The sequence below is a fragment of the Natator depressus genome, chromosome 1, assembly GCF_965152275.1.
Source record: "Natator depressus isolate rNatDep1 chromosome 1, rNatDep2.hap1, whole genome shotgun sequence".
Taxonomy (NCBI): Eukaryota; Metazoa; Chordata; order Testudines; family Cheloniidae; genus Natator; species Natator depressus.
This window is the reverse complement of record NC_134234.1, coordinates 189,558,099-189,574,628: the sequence shown is the minus strand read 5'-3', so window position 1 is coordinate 189,574,628 and position 16,530 is coordinate 189,558,099. Positions and strand designations below refer to the sequence as shown.

The 16,530-nt window shown below is 39.6% G+C and overlaps 1 protein-coding gene across 3 annotated transcripts in view; it reads left to right on the top strand.

Moving 5' to 3' along the window:
- The window catches only part of NECTIN3 (nectin cell adhesion molecule 3), a 116,341-nt gene extending 104,142 nt beyond the window's left edge, over window positions 1-12,199 (top strand). Inside the window, exons 8-9 of one of the 3 annotated variants that reach the window (XM_074972700.1) lie at window positions 10,971-11,033; window positions 11,619-12,199. In XM_074972700.1, coding sequence (XP_074828801.1) covers window positions 10,971-11,033; window positions 11,619-11,795 — 240 coding nt within the window. In that variant the 3' untranslated portion in view covers window positions 11,796-12,199. The remainder of the gene's footprint in view (window positions 1-10,970; window positions 11,034-11,618) is intronic. The other 2 variants (XM_074972718.1, XM_074972709.1) reach the window with 2 other exon arrangements.
- The last annotated feature ends 4,331 nt before the right edge of the window (window positions 12,200-16,530 follow it).

Genomic DNA, 16,530 nt, shown 5'->3' with positions numbered 1-16,530 from the left:
CAATGGGGGAAAAGTGTTTATAGTCACTGAACTTCCACTCAGCTGTTAATTTTCCAAGCAGAAAATGGGCGGGGGATGGGGGGAAGGTAGGGGGAAAGGTCTCCAGCAGGACTAGTTAAGACAGTACCTAGCCTCAAACTTCAAATGTTTCGGGTCTCCTAAACAAATCTCTAACTCCCTTAAACTGACCTCTCCCCACCACCTGCTTTCAATTTATGTAACACATACTGGCCCTGTTGTCTGGTATGTGAACATGCTGATCTTCTATTCTCATGGGAAAGAAGTGCTGGCTAATGTACCTTACAGCCCTGAGTTCCAGAACATTGATATGAAGGGTGGACTCCTAGGTGGTCCACATGCCCTGTACAGTATGATCCTGTAGTTGACCTGCCAGTCCAAGGAGAGTTGCATCCAAAACTACTGTAAGAGTGGGAGGGGAATGATCGAAAGGAACCCCATAGCACATCTTGTTCAGATACTTCCACTAACACGCTTCGAGGGACAGAGACCAACTTGTTCAGATTGTCCTTGTTGGGGATATAGTCTGACCTGAGCCAGGTTTGGAAGCAGAACAAATGCAAGCAGGTAAGGTGTAATGTGACACAGGTGCACGCTATTACGAACATAAGCAAGAGTCGGGATCTGGCCATGACATGAGGACTAGGCCTTGAAGAGCCACTTGGTGAGATAGGGAAAGACCATTACTCCCCATTGGTGAAGGTGTGCAACAAGTAGTGCCATAACTGGAGCGCTGCGCAGATAAAATATTTGTATCTGCATCCAATCCGCAGACACGGTTTGCAGATATCCACATCCCCAGAATGTATGTTGTCTATGTCCCCTGTAATTGACGAGGAACTTTGAAGGATATAAAGCTTCTGCGTCAAATCCTTCTGCAAGATATTCTGGTTTTGGTCATCAGTTTTTCGCCTAGGGTTAAAACGCTTAGTTCAAAAAAATTATTTTTCCTAATCCGTCATGTTTTTGTGGCACCTTTTAAATTGTCCCCTTCTTTCCCCGCCCCCCCCCGCCCTTTTTTTTCTGCACAGTGGTTAAAATCATTGTAATCAAACCTGCATTTTCTCCCATGCCAGCAGGCGGGAAATTATTAGAGGATTCTAAAAACATGTAATATATATATAAGGTTCTCTTCATTATCTAGTTCCAGTACGCCAATACAAGTTGTTGATTAAGTCTGTCAGGTCTTTCTGGCTTCCAACTGCATACATTTCCCTATGTACTTGTGTATATATAGGTTGTCCTAAAATAAGACTTCACCACTTAAAATTTTCTCCTCAAACTGCGATAGTTCACATGAACACAATCCGCAACAGTTCTACAATGTAAGTCTAATTAATCTTATATTACTTAATGACTATCTAGATATTGAATGGATCTATAATTTCTTCAAGATTTATGTGAGGTACTTGCATCTCTAAAGAAGTGAGAGACTGCTTCATATTGCCTATTTTTCTATTGCTAGGGAGACTATAATCTGCTTTTGTTCATGACAGACTTATATGAACTGAGTAACACTCCATTCCAGGTCTGGTGGCTGACTTCCTTGTATCTCTTGGTTTTATCCATACCTTTTTGTAGAAGTCAGACATGGAAGCTGATGATTACTGTTCAGATTACAATCATTTTGAAATCCTTAACACTTCCTTGTAAGCAGATATTTAACTTCAGTGGGCGCTCTCTTAGAATCCTTGCTTGTTTTTTAGTTAACTCTTCCCCAGCATTCTCTTACATGGTTACTTTGTTTTTGTATCCTGACATAGCACAGAATATGGCAATACAGAGTATACTAACACTTATTCTCTTCCAAATGTGATCACTATATTCCTTCTCTACCATCCTGGAAATTCTATTCCTGTTCATGCAGCTGCTCTTCTTCATGCCTTGCAGTCTTCCCCGTCTCCTTTCAGACACTTAATCTTCCCAGTGTTTATACAGGCACCATATGTGTGTCCACACATGGTCATCTTCTTTGCACTTTGTCATGTAATCCTCCTTCCATTAATATTAGAGATCTTAGATTTGTAATAAAGCCTCATCCAGATGATGTTACCATTTTTCCATTCCATAATCTGTTACTGTATGAATTTCCTTTCCTTTCTCAAAACATGGTGGTGTTCCAGCTGGCCATATGTGATAACCTTATTCATTTTCCTGCTGCCTTTGCATTACTCTGCCATTTTTAAGTAATGTTCCCTGCTAGGCCATCACTTGGATGTATAGTAAACTTCCATGTTCTTGGTCAGAAAAATCATTTTCCTTTCTAACCTGCACACTGAGCCATAAGTATGTTCCTTTTTCAGCATTGGCCATTTCAAAAACATTTCAGGTGATCTCAACCCTTTACGTAGCCTATAATGTTCGATTAGGAAATAGCTTTTTTCTGTTTGTTACCATCCTTTGCTGTGGTAAACAGGTGACCTACATTTCTCATGTAATTCTTCTTTTATGTACTACAGATGTTAACATTATTGAACTTTGTGCCCCTACTTGTGAACATCACTATAGGTAGATTTGCTTTCTGTGAACTAGATAAATGTTCATGTTCTGCATAATCCTTTACATGTTTCTATCTCCTACTATAGCATAAGGTCTTCCCAGCATCATGCTTTTGATTCCAAATCCCAGTGGGTTCTTTCAATGTGTACAGCCATAATTACAGAGGAATGCCTGTTGGAAACAATCTAAGGCAAAGGCAATAATAGAAAAATGGTCATGACATTGCATACTGGTCACTTACAGAAGACATGATGTGTGTTGGAGGAAAGATGAAGCATGTTCCTCCTTGTATGGACTCAAGTTGAGACATTGTTTACTATAGCTGGGATGGCAAGGCAGGAATCTCTGAACAAGTAGTTTACTCACAGGTATGATGACAGCAGGTGACTGTCTCACTTCTACAGTGCTCCCAACTCATAACAGTCCAAAACCAGAGTTGGCAGTATTATTGACTCCCCGGTGGCAGTACTATGACCTGTTCAGAAGCACAACAGGAATTCCTTCTGTTACAACCATTTAAATTTTCTTTCCCTGTAAATAGTATTCTGCCCCACCAAATGTCAACTCCTGTACTACTTCCTGGCAGACTGTGATTCTGCTCTCAAAACAGCATTTTTTTTCTTTAACTTTCTCCGCATGCTCTTTCCTTTTTTCAAGCTCAATCTCCCCCCGTGCACTCTGCTGGCCACTGTTTCCTTGCTGCTTTGTTCTCTGCAAGTTTTTTTCTTCTCCCTTTTCCATTGTCAGTGACTATGAATTTGCTGTGTTACTTCCTTGTCACATCATACTTCAGCTTTTTTCACCCACATTTTGCTACAGACAATTCATCCTTCTCCATGCACACAGAGTTTTACAGATTTCTAGCTGGCATAAATTGATTTAGCCGCATTCATGTCAACAAAGCTGCACTGACTTAGCCCAGATAGATCTGGGATTGTCCTATGTATTTATTGAATGCCTGCTATTCTTCATGAACACTGTATTCATGAACATAGTTCTCTAAACTGTGAGATAAAAGTAGGCAGTAATCTTTATACAGGGCAGCTGGTTGGACAGAACTGTTAGCTTCCATCACTCAGTTATGATGGTACAAATTGCATACTTTCCCTTTTGTGTTGAAAATGAGAAACTATAGCAGCAGTAGAGGTCGATAACAAAATAAATAAATAAATGCCATTAACCACCCACATCCTTCTTTATATAGTAATAACTACTTGAATTTGCAGTTCCAGACTGTACTTTTCATTCAGAGATGTTCATGGATGCATGTGTCAAATGTTCAGATCATAGTGGCTATGGAAGATAACAGATTTACTGATCCAAAAAGAAAGGCCAACTGTAGAAAGGGGAAGTGGGGTGGCTGAGTTGGGGTGCAGACACACATGAGTATGGGGACAGATGTTCCTGACTGAATGAGAGAGGCTAGGGGTCAGCCAGGGTCTGCATAGGGGAGGCTCCCTAACAATCCTCTCTTCCCACCCCCCACCCCCACAAAAAAAAAACCTGTTGCGTACTTGTCCCACTCATATCCAGCAACCCCCCAAGTTCACATGCAGGCTCTTTCCCAGCAATTACTTCCCTCTCCCTCAGCTCCTCCATTACTCCTGACTCCCCCAAGCCTTTGCATGACATCTAAGGGGTGCAGGAAATACGTTTCTGTATTGTAGTTTAAATGAATTATTACTCAGTTCTGTATTAATATGCCTAGTAAGGAATCTATTTGTCAAAAAACATTTCCTGAATCTTTTTTTGTCTGTATTGTTACAGACATACTTGCTGACATGAATGAAATTACCATGAATGAAATGAATTGAATGAAATGAAATGAATTGAATAAAATGAAATGAATTACCAAAATAATTGAAACTGGTGTGATTATATTGTTGTTTTGATTAAAATATGCAGAATTTTGATTTTTTTTTTTTTGGTGCAGAATTCTCCCAGGAGTAAGCTTATAGCAAAAATTCTTGTTGTTGGTCCCTAAGTGTCTGACCTTGCACTTTGCACTATTAAATTTCATCCCATTTCTATTTCCGTTTTCAAGGTCATCCAGATCTTTTATGGCATTCTGGTCCTCCTCCTTATTGGCAATACTGCCAACTTTGTGTCATCCACACATTTTATTAGAGCACTCCCACTTTTTGTGTCAGATCAAACCCTGAGAAACTGCAGTAGTAAATGCCCTCCAGCCTGACATTTCACCTTTCAGTATGATTTCTTGTGGTCTCCCCTTTAACAATTTCCTTATCCACTTTTGAATTCTCATATTAATCCCCATCTTCTTCAATTTAACTAATTTCCTATGTGGAACTGTATCAAATGACTTCCTGAAATCCAGGTAGATTAGATCTGCGTTTCCTTTGTCTAAAAAAAAAAATCAGTTATATTCTCAGAGGGAAATTGGGTTGGTTTGGAAAAATCTCTTTTGTAAAACCATGTTGTATTTTATCCCAATTACCATTCACCTCTCTGGCCTTAACTATTTTTCTCTTTCAAAATTTGTTCCAAGACCCTTGCATACAATTGAGGTCAAATTTACAGGCTTTTAGTTTCCCAGATTACTTTTTTTCCCTTTCTTAAAAAGAGTAACTACATTAGCAATTCTCCATTCATAGAGTGCACCCCTGAGTTTATAGATTTATTAAAAATCCTTGCTATTGAGCTATTTCATGTGCCAGTTCCTTGAATATTCTTGGATGGAGATTATCCAGGCCACTGATTAAGTCCCATTAAAAAGAGTTTGAGTTCTACCTCAAATGTGGTAATTTCTACTTCCATACCCTTGTTCCCATTCACCACCCAGCCACTACTCCTGCACGCTTCATTTGCCTTATAAAAAAAACTGAGGTAAAGTATTTAGGTGTTGGGCCATGGCTAGATTATCTTTCATCTCTACCTCATCCTCAATGCTTAGTGGTCCCACTTCTTCTTTCCGTGTTTTCTTTTTTTTTTTTTCCTATGGCTATAGAACCTTTTACTGTTGGCTTTACTTTCCTTTGCAAGGTCCAACTCTGCTTGGCTTTTGGCAGGTCTCACTTTATCCCTACACTTTCTAAATGCCAAGAGGTAGCTTTCCTTGCTGATCCAGCTCATCTTCCATTCCTCACAGGCTTTCTTCTTTCTCTTGATTAACCTGCTTGCTCATCCAACTTGGTTTGCCACCTTTCCCTGTGAATTTTTTCCCCTTGCTTAGGATGCAGTCTTCGGATAGTTTCTGCAACTTTGATTTAAAGTAATTCCAAGCCTCCTCCGCATTCAGATCCTTGAGTTCTTCAGTCCAGTCCATTTCCTGAACTAATTCCCTTAATTTTTTACAGTTAGCCTTTTTGATATCAAGGACCCTAGTTCCAGATCTATTTTTGTTTATCCTTCCATTTAGTTTAGTTTAAACTGAATTAGCTCATGATGACTTGAACCAAGGTTGCTCTTCTATGAGGTCCTCACTACTTACCAATACCAAATCTAAAATGTCATCCTCTCTTGCTGGTTCAGTGCCTATTTGTGAAAAGCACATTTTTAATGGTTCTTCAGCCAAGAACAGGTTTATTTCTTTGACTTTTTTTTAGCCAGCACTATCACCAACAGCACCGTACCCAATAACACCCACTAGAGCCTGGCTCAGCTGTGATGAAGAGGAAGCAATGTCTCTTGCTGAATCACAATATAGCTACTTCAGGTGTTTGCCTCCAGGGAGATATTCCATTTTAGTACTAAACCAATCTGACCCTCTTTAGGGAGTGACCAGTGTCATGTGATGTGATCTGCTGCATTGTGTGATATGGCTTTGGAGGCCTTTAAAAAATCTTCACCAGGGAAAACTACAGTATAAATGAGAATCATGGAAAATTTTTCTAGCAGTTCCACCAAAGTCTGAAGCATAGCGCTCCCTCCCCCCAACATACACACTTGTATTTTGTATATGATTATATTTTATTTTTTGATGAGAACAATGTGTTTTCATATCCATCTAAACAAACCCATAATCTTATTTTCAGTAGATAATAGACAGCTAGAGAAACTAATGCCAGATAACTTTGTGGGGAAGTCAAAAGGATATTGATGCCTGTTCTTGTCACACACCATCCTTTTATTCTCAACCTTTCCTCAATTTCTGGCATCTTCCCCAAGAGGTGATAAGGGTTTCTCTATCTGTGTCAACTTTATCGATTTTTATTTTCCATCTCAATGAGTTAAATGCCATCAGTCGCTAAACCTGAGAGAGTTTACCTTCAAACACGTGAACTGCTGTCAAAAAAAGTGTAAAACAAATTTGTTGTGTAAAGCAGGGCTTCACAGGGAGGGGTGGTGGCATGAGGCAAGGGCTGCTCTCTTGTGAACAACTTTCTCCTATTGACCCTAATATTGCACAAGGAAAAAATTTAAGGGTTTTTGTGAGCTTTATTGCTAATGATCATCTAACAAATTATTCTTCTGACACTCTGCCTTAGTCAAATTTCAGCAAAGCAACAGATTAGATTCACTGGTTGCTAGACAACATCCTGTTTTCAGAAGGGGTATCCAGTTGCTGCAATCACTTAATGGGGGGAGAGAAGAAGAACTTGTCAAAGACAAATTGCTCATAAATTAGGAAGGATGGTTCTGCTTGAAATTTAAACTTACTCCTCTCCAAACACATCATGTATAATCTGGCTCTGAAATATGGATTAGGATAAAACTCAAATCCTAAATCATGGGTTCTTGCACTGTGGCCTGTCTAATTTTACTACTTAATATCAGGCTTCCTTACTCTGTGTGAAGGTCAGCAACAATGTCACCCAGAAGCAGCTGCTCGTGAGCTTTTCAGAAAGTACCATGATTAGCTCACCTAATTTAGTGAAATAAGCAAGTTGTACTACTTTGAACAAGTACGTATTAAGTTCTCATTAGTACATAGGTGCTGGCATGGTCCTGTATTTGTATTTCTAAATGGATTTGTTTATAAAGAAAAAAAATGTACTTACTGAAATGGTACAGTGAAGTTTTTCCATTGACATTTTTATACCACACAACTGTGCAGTTTGGATGCGTAGTACATGGTTTACACAGAGGCAAAAAACAATTATGCAGAGATCTCCGCTATTATTCTCCCCCCAGGCCCCCCACCCTTCTACAGCGTTGATTTAAAAAGAAAGATGTGGAGGACATTGAGACTAGACTGTCACACAGAACTTAGTTGTCTCTAAATGGGGTCCAGGTTGACTCTTAAACCAATTAGGAGGGATGGCCCAGTGACTAGATGTACTCGTTTAGGATGCTGGGAAACCCAGGTTCAATTCCTTGCTCTGCCACAGACTTTGTGTGACCTTCAGCAAGTCGCTCAGTAGATGTAGCATGAGACGAGCCTATGCCTGACTGTCTCAAAATTCATGTTTCCTAGAGTTAGCTGAATAGATGGATTAGTTTATGAACACTGTTAGTGCTACGAAGTCTCTTTGGGCTTGAAGATTGCAAAGTGAAGCAGAGTGACTGCCTGAGATGAACTGTAGTCACGGGAAGATATGTGAGGGGAAAGGGAATGGAATAAAGTGAGTCAGGAGTGTGCTTTGGTGTTGCACAAAACACATTAGAACACATAATCTCCATCCTAAAGAACTTGCTGTCCAAATTTGCCAAATTGAGACCTAGAATTCACCACATGGCAGATTTATCACAGGAAAGCGCTGGGGTTTAATGCATTATTTCCTAACTAGATGGAGTTCATGTGACTAAGCTGTCCTGAATAATTGTTTTTTAAAATTTGCATGAGGACGATGTAAGCTGTTGTAATGGCAAAAGTAGATATAGTACAGGATGGTATCCCTTTTATACAGCAATATGAATTTTTGCTGGATAAATAAGGGGGGGGGGTGATAATCTTAGGTTATGTAGCATAAAATGGTTAGTTGGCACATGACCTGCAAAGGGCTATTTCCATTTGAATTCAGAAAAGAGAGGGAATGAGACCTTATGCAAGTTACCACGATGGAATGATTATCACGATAATTTAAATGAGAGGTGTTAATTAGATAAGAGAATTTCAGATTGGGTTTGGAAGAGAGACATTTTTAAATACACAAGATGAAACTTCAATAACTGAGGGCCCAGTCTTAGTACTATAGTCAATACGAATTTTTCCACAGACTCAAATGGGAACAGAATGCTTTCGCAAGCTAATGGTCTAACACAGCAATCAATGGTATTTCTGTGTATTAACACAAGAACGTCATCCAACAGTGGTGTATTGACCTGGGTAACTTACTTGCCCCCATTTCTAGGAGAAAAACAACTCTTCCTACAGGCTATACCTTCTCAACACTTGGGGCTTCAGGCCAAAATATCACGATCTCTAACAAGTGATCGGGGGCTACCTTAGCAAATTTGAGTACCAAGCTGAAGAGAGTGCTTAGGCAGCCTCTCAACAGCTAGCTTTTGCTGGTATTCGTTGTAGGGATTGTATTTAGCCCAGAAACTGGTGGAAAACCAGGCACAGGGAACTTGAAAGGGAAAACCTTAGGATGATGGAGGTGGCTATACAAGAGGTTCTGCGAAGGGGCCTGTGGTGGCATACTGATAGTGAGTTTCTCAGACATTGTCACCTGTGAGGACACCCATAGTAAGACCACTTCTTGCCCACCATCCCAGACAATCCTTGCAACACCTGGACATCTGTTGGTGTACTGTACAGAGATGTTAGATACATTTCTCTTAACGCTCTTGGGTGCATCAGGCTGAGAGTGAATAAAGGAGCTTTTACCAATTCTAGTCGGTCTCCTTGGAAAAGAGGCCAGTGTGATTAAGATTAGATGCTGTACTGCACAGAGAATTCTTAAGAGTTTAGTTTACATGTAATTTGAGAGTTGTTCAGATAGCTTCTGTTTCAACCTAAGGTGCTCATCAGATGGAAGTAGTGGCAGTAATCCAATAGTCTATTGTATATAGTGTGGAAACCGTGTTATCTTCCTATGAACAAGTTTTAAATATGTCAGATCTTACAAATAGATAAATGATTTCATGTAGGGGATACTGGTTTACCAACCAAGATCTACTGCTGGCTGTGTAACTTTATAAAAAGAAAAGGAGGACTTGTGGCACCTTAGAGACTAACCAATTTATTTGAGCAGAAGCTTTCGTGAGCTACAGCTCACTTCATCGGATGCATGACTTTATGTAATAGTTATGTGTAACTTTATGTAATAGTAAGCAAATGGGAGGATAAAGCATCACAGTATACCTTGACTTGAACTAGTATAGTTCTAATTTAAGCATCGTTGTATAATAGTAATTGTAATATAGTTAGTAAGATTTAATGACTTCCCTACAGTATGCTAGATAATAGGTACCTGCCTAAACTCTTGTAAACCTCAGATGTGTTGTGCTTGTTCAGTTCCTATTCTTGCTATAGAGGCTCTTTCTGTTTACCTTTCCATTGTCTGTCTGTTCTTTACTCTTTCTTCCTCTGCTTGTCTTCATTGCTCTCTACTATTGTCCTTTTCTTAAAACTAGGACACTTTTGTAATAGCTACTTGTTAAGAAAATTAAGGAATTTATTCTGTTAGCACTGTTGCGCAAATTGATTTAATTACCTAATGAGACTGTGTGGTCATTGGAATGCATTCAGCAATCTGAAATCACTAACTGAGCGTGTGCCTTACTTGTGACAAACTTGTGAATAAAAAAAGCGCACATGCAAAAAATATGTGCAAAACTAAATAGTCTTCTGGGAGATATTGACCATGTAAAATACTCTAAGTGTAATAAAAGCGTCTTGAGTAATTTGAAAAACTGTTCAATATTGGGGTTTTAGTTTACAAATCACTAAGTACCATAACAATGTTGCTTTGTTAGGCTAGTAAATGCAGTCACAAAAGAAATTATTGCTTTGTGTAGTGTACACTAAGTAAAATTTTCAGAAGCACCAGAGTGATTTGGGAGTTTACCATTAAAAAGAACTCCAATTCCTAATTCACTCCAACCCTTTTACCTAGTTTGATTAAAGTTAAATATCAGAAAACCAGCAGTCCCTTTTTACTATAAGTAGTTAACATTTGAATACCTTCTCCTAGGGCGAAGTATTGTTATGAAATTCTGTGGCACTCTATCCCTATTATAGTGTGTGGAAATTTGTTATGACTTGGCTTCCAGGAGTGCCATGAATACGATTCCTCTGGGTTGACTAGCCTCTGCAGAAGTCCAGTGAACTACGAAGCTGAGACTAAAATGTTGTTTGCTGAGTTAAGGAACTTCAGTGAGTTTTAAACTTATTAGGGCTGTCTTCACTGCAATAGTTAGCTTGAGTTAGTACCCTTGAACTACTCCATTTAGTCAACCTACTTTTCCTCCTGAAAGATGCTCTGTTCAGACACTTGTCAAGGCAGAATGCTTCCTCTCATTTTATTGTTTTTGAAGAAAGCACTTGTCAAACCTTTCTCCAGTATTGCAATGTAAACTTTCACTATCACTTTTGTTCCCTGCAGAGAGAACGCTTCCCTTTGCAAAGCCAATACAGGGAGAAAGAAGCTGGAAATTTGCAGAACATAGTAAGTAATATGACTATATGTATTGAGCCAGAGCACTGAGCCTTCATTAAAGAATCAGTGGACTGATCTTGGTTCTTACAGTGAGTTTTTCACTTTTTTTTTTTTTTTTTTTTGACACAAAGAGCTCCAGATTACTTGTCCATCCTATTCAGTAACAATTTAACAAGTAGAATTGCTGTCCATGTGGCATCTGAGTTTCAAACAGCATGAACTAAAAGTTAATGGCTGGGAAATAAGACCAAAGCCAATACTTACATTCATGTCATTTTGTAGTTTGGCTTAATGTCTGTGCTTTTTCATAGTCTTTTTTGTTAGTTTTCCTTTAATAGGAAATTGATTTTAGTCGTAATGTATCTAAGTTCTTGGAAGATATTTTCCATGTCCCCTTTTTGTAATGTAAGTTATTTCATTGAATCACTAGTGACTAAGGAACGTGCATTAAACTATTATAAGGGGCTTATGGCAGAATAAAAGGTGGGTGCTGATGGTAGTAATTACAGTCTTCACGTGATGTGCTGTGGAAGCAGTATTTGAAGAATGAAATTGTTGATGCTTTTTAATGTACGGAGTTGTTTGTAATTTTAGAAATCAGTAAATGGCAGGCAACCTAATTACGAAGATGAAAATCCATTGAGCCAAGACAACCTTCAGCAGATGTACCCAGTTCACAAGCAGATACGTTACAAAGATTGGAGCAGCAAGTACCATCAAAACCCAGGAACTGGAAGAATCTACATTAATCCTAGAGAACACTATGTGTGATTGCTTCCCCTGCTGTGAATTTTTATACAGAATAAATTGGTGTTAGATAACTTAAAATTTTGAGAAGTCTGCAAGCTTAACGCTTGTTGATTATAGGACAACTACGTACCCTGGTGTGTTTTAGCAGTTCCTAAAGAAGTAGGTACAGAGCCAATTAATAGTCTTTTTGTGTGTGTGGTGAGAAATAGGCAAGCAGAAAAGATACATATTTCTGGAACAACTCTTGCATTTGTGACTTTGATTGTGGATTTACTTTTTCAGTAGCATAGTGCTTATCTGTATTGTACTGTTAAAATCCCAGTGTGTTGATAGCTGAAGGGATCCTCCAGAAGAAGAGCCTCAGCTGCCTGTGTTAGCCTCACCAGATTTAAGAAATGCCAGCCCATTCATCTGTAATTCAAATGTGCGTTAAATGAATTTAGAATCTATTTCCCTAATTCATTCTTAGGGATTTCTCTCTCTCTCTCTCTCTCTTCCCTCCCGCCCACCCCCAAAGTGGATGTGCTTAATACAATTACAGTGCCTGTGTACAAAAAATGAGGTATGAGCTGGAGGGAAAATGTACATCCTTTGTGTCAAGTGAGAAATTTGTGTCTAGGTTGTGGGGTTTTGTTTCATCTTTTAAGACACTTTAGAAGCATCACTACTGGTAAATAATTTTAATGAGATACTGACAGTACTTGACCACAGCTTCTGATTCCCTCCCCCATTACCTCTATTCCCCATTCCAATAAACAGTCAGGTGCTGGTCTGTTACTGTGCTTTCTGGATCAATACTGCCTGTCTACCCACCTCATAAGTGCTGTTCAATTCTTTTCTGCCATGAGTCTCAGGTCGCATGTTCTTTTTTTTTTCTTCCTTAGATCCCAGTTCACACCTCCCCAGACTCAGTCTACCAAACCTAAATCTAGCTGCTAGAATCAGATCATACCTGTTTCTTATCTGGTTTAAAACATTCCCACAGACCGCACATGCCCACTCAGAACTCCAGACACCAAGACCTAATTCTCAGTGGTCCCTAGCAATAAAGTAAACAGGAGCTGTGGGTGCTCAGTACAGAAGAAAAGCAAGCTGTCTGTTAGCTAGGGCCATATCTACTCTGTTGTTTGCTGACAAAATAAATTCCAATAGTAGCAATGGGGGTGGGGGAAAGAACCTCACTCTAGCTGTGGGCAAGTTTAACGCTGTCTTCTAACCCTGACCAGAGCAGATGGAAGTAATAGCGTTGTGAAATAGCTCGTGAATGTGAATGGCTTGCCCAAGCTAGTAATAACACAGGTGACACTGCACTGGTGTTGGTAACTGTGGAAACCTGTGTGCAAATACAATTTGTGTTGAAAAGGCACAGTGCTCTTGATGAGTACAAATAAGTTTCCTGTCAGTTAAAGAACCTGCACAGATAAGCCTGTGTGGTCAATTTGAGAATTTTTTTTTATTTGTCTAATTTAACAGGGCAAGAAATGGGACACTGAGTACAGATAACTTTAAAGACTTTAACTTGGATACGAGGGCATAAAGGGGAGTGAGTGTTCTGGAATACAAAGGAAGTGTCTCAATAGACACTAGACAATTTATTCCGTAGCTAACTTACTAGGACATTTGAAAAGAGTAATCGCCCTGAGCATTTACCCACTTGAGCTAATTTTCATTCCAAGTGTGCACGCTCGTCTCAGACAATGGATTTACTGCTGGTTTTGTAGACGGTCAAAGATACTGGAGTATTTTTTAGCTGCTGTATTAGCAAATCATATGTATGGCACAGAATCACAGGCATGCATTGTCTCTCCTTAAAATTGTGACTAGCGAATCATCTAAAACATGAGTTTTATAAGTAACTGACTAATTATGCTGGTTGATGGTAGGGTAATTTATTTTACTGTAGTATCTCCAGCCTTTCATAAAATGAATGTTTAAATAATGAAAGTTACATATTGGGCGGTAGTCAAAGCATGGTTCCCACTGTAAAGGTTTCTTCATGCCTTGAGCCACCGGTTTGAAAAAGGAGTTGCGTCTTTATCTCTCCTAAAGTTTTCTTAGTTTTTTCTAAACATACGTTTGTCAGGTTTCCCAGCTCAACAACTACCACCTTAACATGCTTTTTGTATTGGTACCATTGTAACAACTTGCTTCGCAACACAGCAAAATGTATAGGGCTTCAATTCTGAGATTAGTTCCCAGGGGGCCCCCTTACACACATAGACACACACCCACCCCACCCCCCATTCGGGCTCCAGGCTTCAGCTGCAAGGCACTGAGTCTTGGAGCTTTAGCCCTGAGGAGAGATGGGGGCACCAGGGCTCAGGTCTTTAGCCCCCCAGGGAACGGGGCACCAGGGCTCCTCTCTGGTGGGCTCTGGCTGCATTTAAGCCTTGAGAATATAGCTACTGGGAACTGGTATACTGAAATTTCATTGACAATGCAGCAGAATGAAAGCTGAGATTGATCACAATGAAATGCAGCATGAAAAGTCTGCTTAGAGTGAAAATTCTCTCCAAGAAATGAAGGTTTCCAGTGTGTTTGCCCATAACCCATTAACTTTTCATCTTTGTTCTAGTAAAATTTGATTCCATGACACAATCTCATACAAGGGTCATTAACAATTAACTGTGGTGGCAGAAGAGGGCAGCAAGATTGGTTCCAAGTACTGAAGGGGGATTTTCATTTTGCAGCCCTTGTATATAGCCTGTCAGAGATGGAAGTAGGGAGACTGTCTGGCTTCCAGCATTGTTTTAAGGGGCCTGAAGTGCAGGCATTTTGTGTTGAACACCAGTTTATATGATGTCCGTGTATACTGTGTGCGATGCACTGTGGCAATTGGAAAAATAGGGAAGAGTGGGAAAACCTGAGAAAGCAGCAGTTCTGCCACCATCGCATAGATGCGGAATACATGTGGCGGTGAGAAACAGAAGTGGGGAGAAGACACAGAGCGGTTTTCAGTTGAAAAAAATACTCACTGTGCGAGTTTCTCTCGCTTGTTTCTCTGCAATGATCCCAGTGCTTTCGCTCTGCCTTGCATGATGGCAGATGAAGCAGCTTGGCTTGTTGCTTCATTTCTCACTGATTAAAACTTCAGTTCACGAGGGCCCAGGAGACAGTAGAACAAGGAAGAAAAGAGCAGGCATGAACTTGACGGGCAGAGAATGTGTTCACCAGTCTTAGTTCTGGGAACATAAAAGGATGTTGGTGACTTTTCATCTGTTTCCCCTTCAGGCATCTTTTAAGGGTCCGAATAGAAACAATTTGCGTTTACGAAGCACTCCTGAGCTGTAGATCTCAAAGCTAGTGGGTGGGGGAAATAAGTGGCTGGGTACTTACTGATGACTTCCTCCTGACGTGAGAGGAAATGCATACCCACGGAGACTCGGTATTGAAAAGGTCGATACAGGAAAAAATAACTGCCGCAATGTTTAACCCTTTAGAAGTTGGGATAACATCTCGGACAGAACTTAAACATTCAAGTCCATGGTTGGAGGAGCTGGAGGAAAATAATGAAATAAAACCAGGTGCAGGAAAATGTACTGCAGCACCTACTCATCCATTGTTAAAACAGTGCTGCCGCTGTGGCAAATGCTGCCCAATAACTCAGTGGAGCAGATTCCAACTGAATTGTGGCCACTGAGGTCTCTGCCTCCTTAACTCCCGCTAACAAATTCTGATACATTGCTAAGTGGCGTTACTTGGATACGCAGGCTGCTAGGAAAAGTGCCCCCCCACATCATCTTGTCCTTAAGACAGTTATCGTTATACACATGAATGGAAGTTTTGTTTGTTACAGGCCCAAGTCTCTAGTGTACTTACCCTGAAGCTGATGGAGTTACAAGAGGAATGCATTTCACATCAAAAGTGGTCCATTTATGAGCTTAGATAACTGAAGTTTTACCACTTGCCCTTTTACATTCATCCCCGCAAGCAGAGCTGCAAAAGTTAGATCTGGATTCCTGTTGCCCCAAAGATGAAGTGTGTTTGGATCGAGGGCTGTGGTTCAAACACATCCTAAATAAAACGTATATTTGCTGTCGGATGTTATCTGGCTGAAGTACTCTTGTATTACTGTACTCTTAATTAAAGAAAAACTTTATGCAAGACACAGGTGAGACAGATGGCTGACAAAGTATTTGAAAGTTGGATTTATATAAGCAACAGATATTTAAGGCACTTGTTCATGAATATAGATGTTAAAACCAAAAACAAATCTCATCAAACAAATACTGAAAGCTGGAAAACCTGGTATGTAAGGTTGTGTGTGAACCTCATTAATTCACACTCGCTGGGGCTTTTATGGTAGATTACCTCAATTTGTGAAGCACTTGATAAATGTGCAAATACACCTCTATATCAATATGCTCATGATCTTAATTGCAATTTAATAGTCTAAATATACCAGTGTTAGTGTAACATTTGAATAATACTAAGTTACTATTAACCCCATATTTTTAATTACCATATGGATTGTGATTAATTTACTTGCCTACTTATTACCATTGGTATAATGTATTAAATTGAATTTTCTTTACGGCTGTTGTTGATTTTGAGTAGCATTCTGTTAGTGAATAATCAGATAAAAACAATAAAATGTTAACGCATAAGAAGGATTTGGGAAAATGTAGCTCAAACTTACAGTATTAGACAAAGTGTAGAAGTAAATAAACTGCCCATTTCATGTTAGTAATATGCAGTATCACCACAGCCTTCCACTGCTCAATCGTAGGGTACATGAGGAGAGGAAGATAACCAG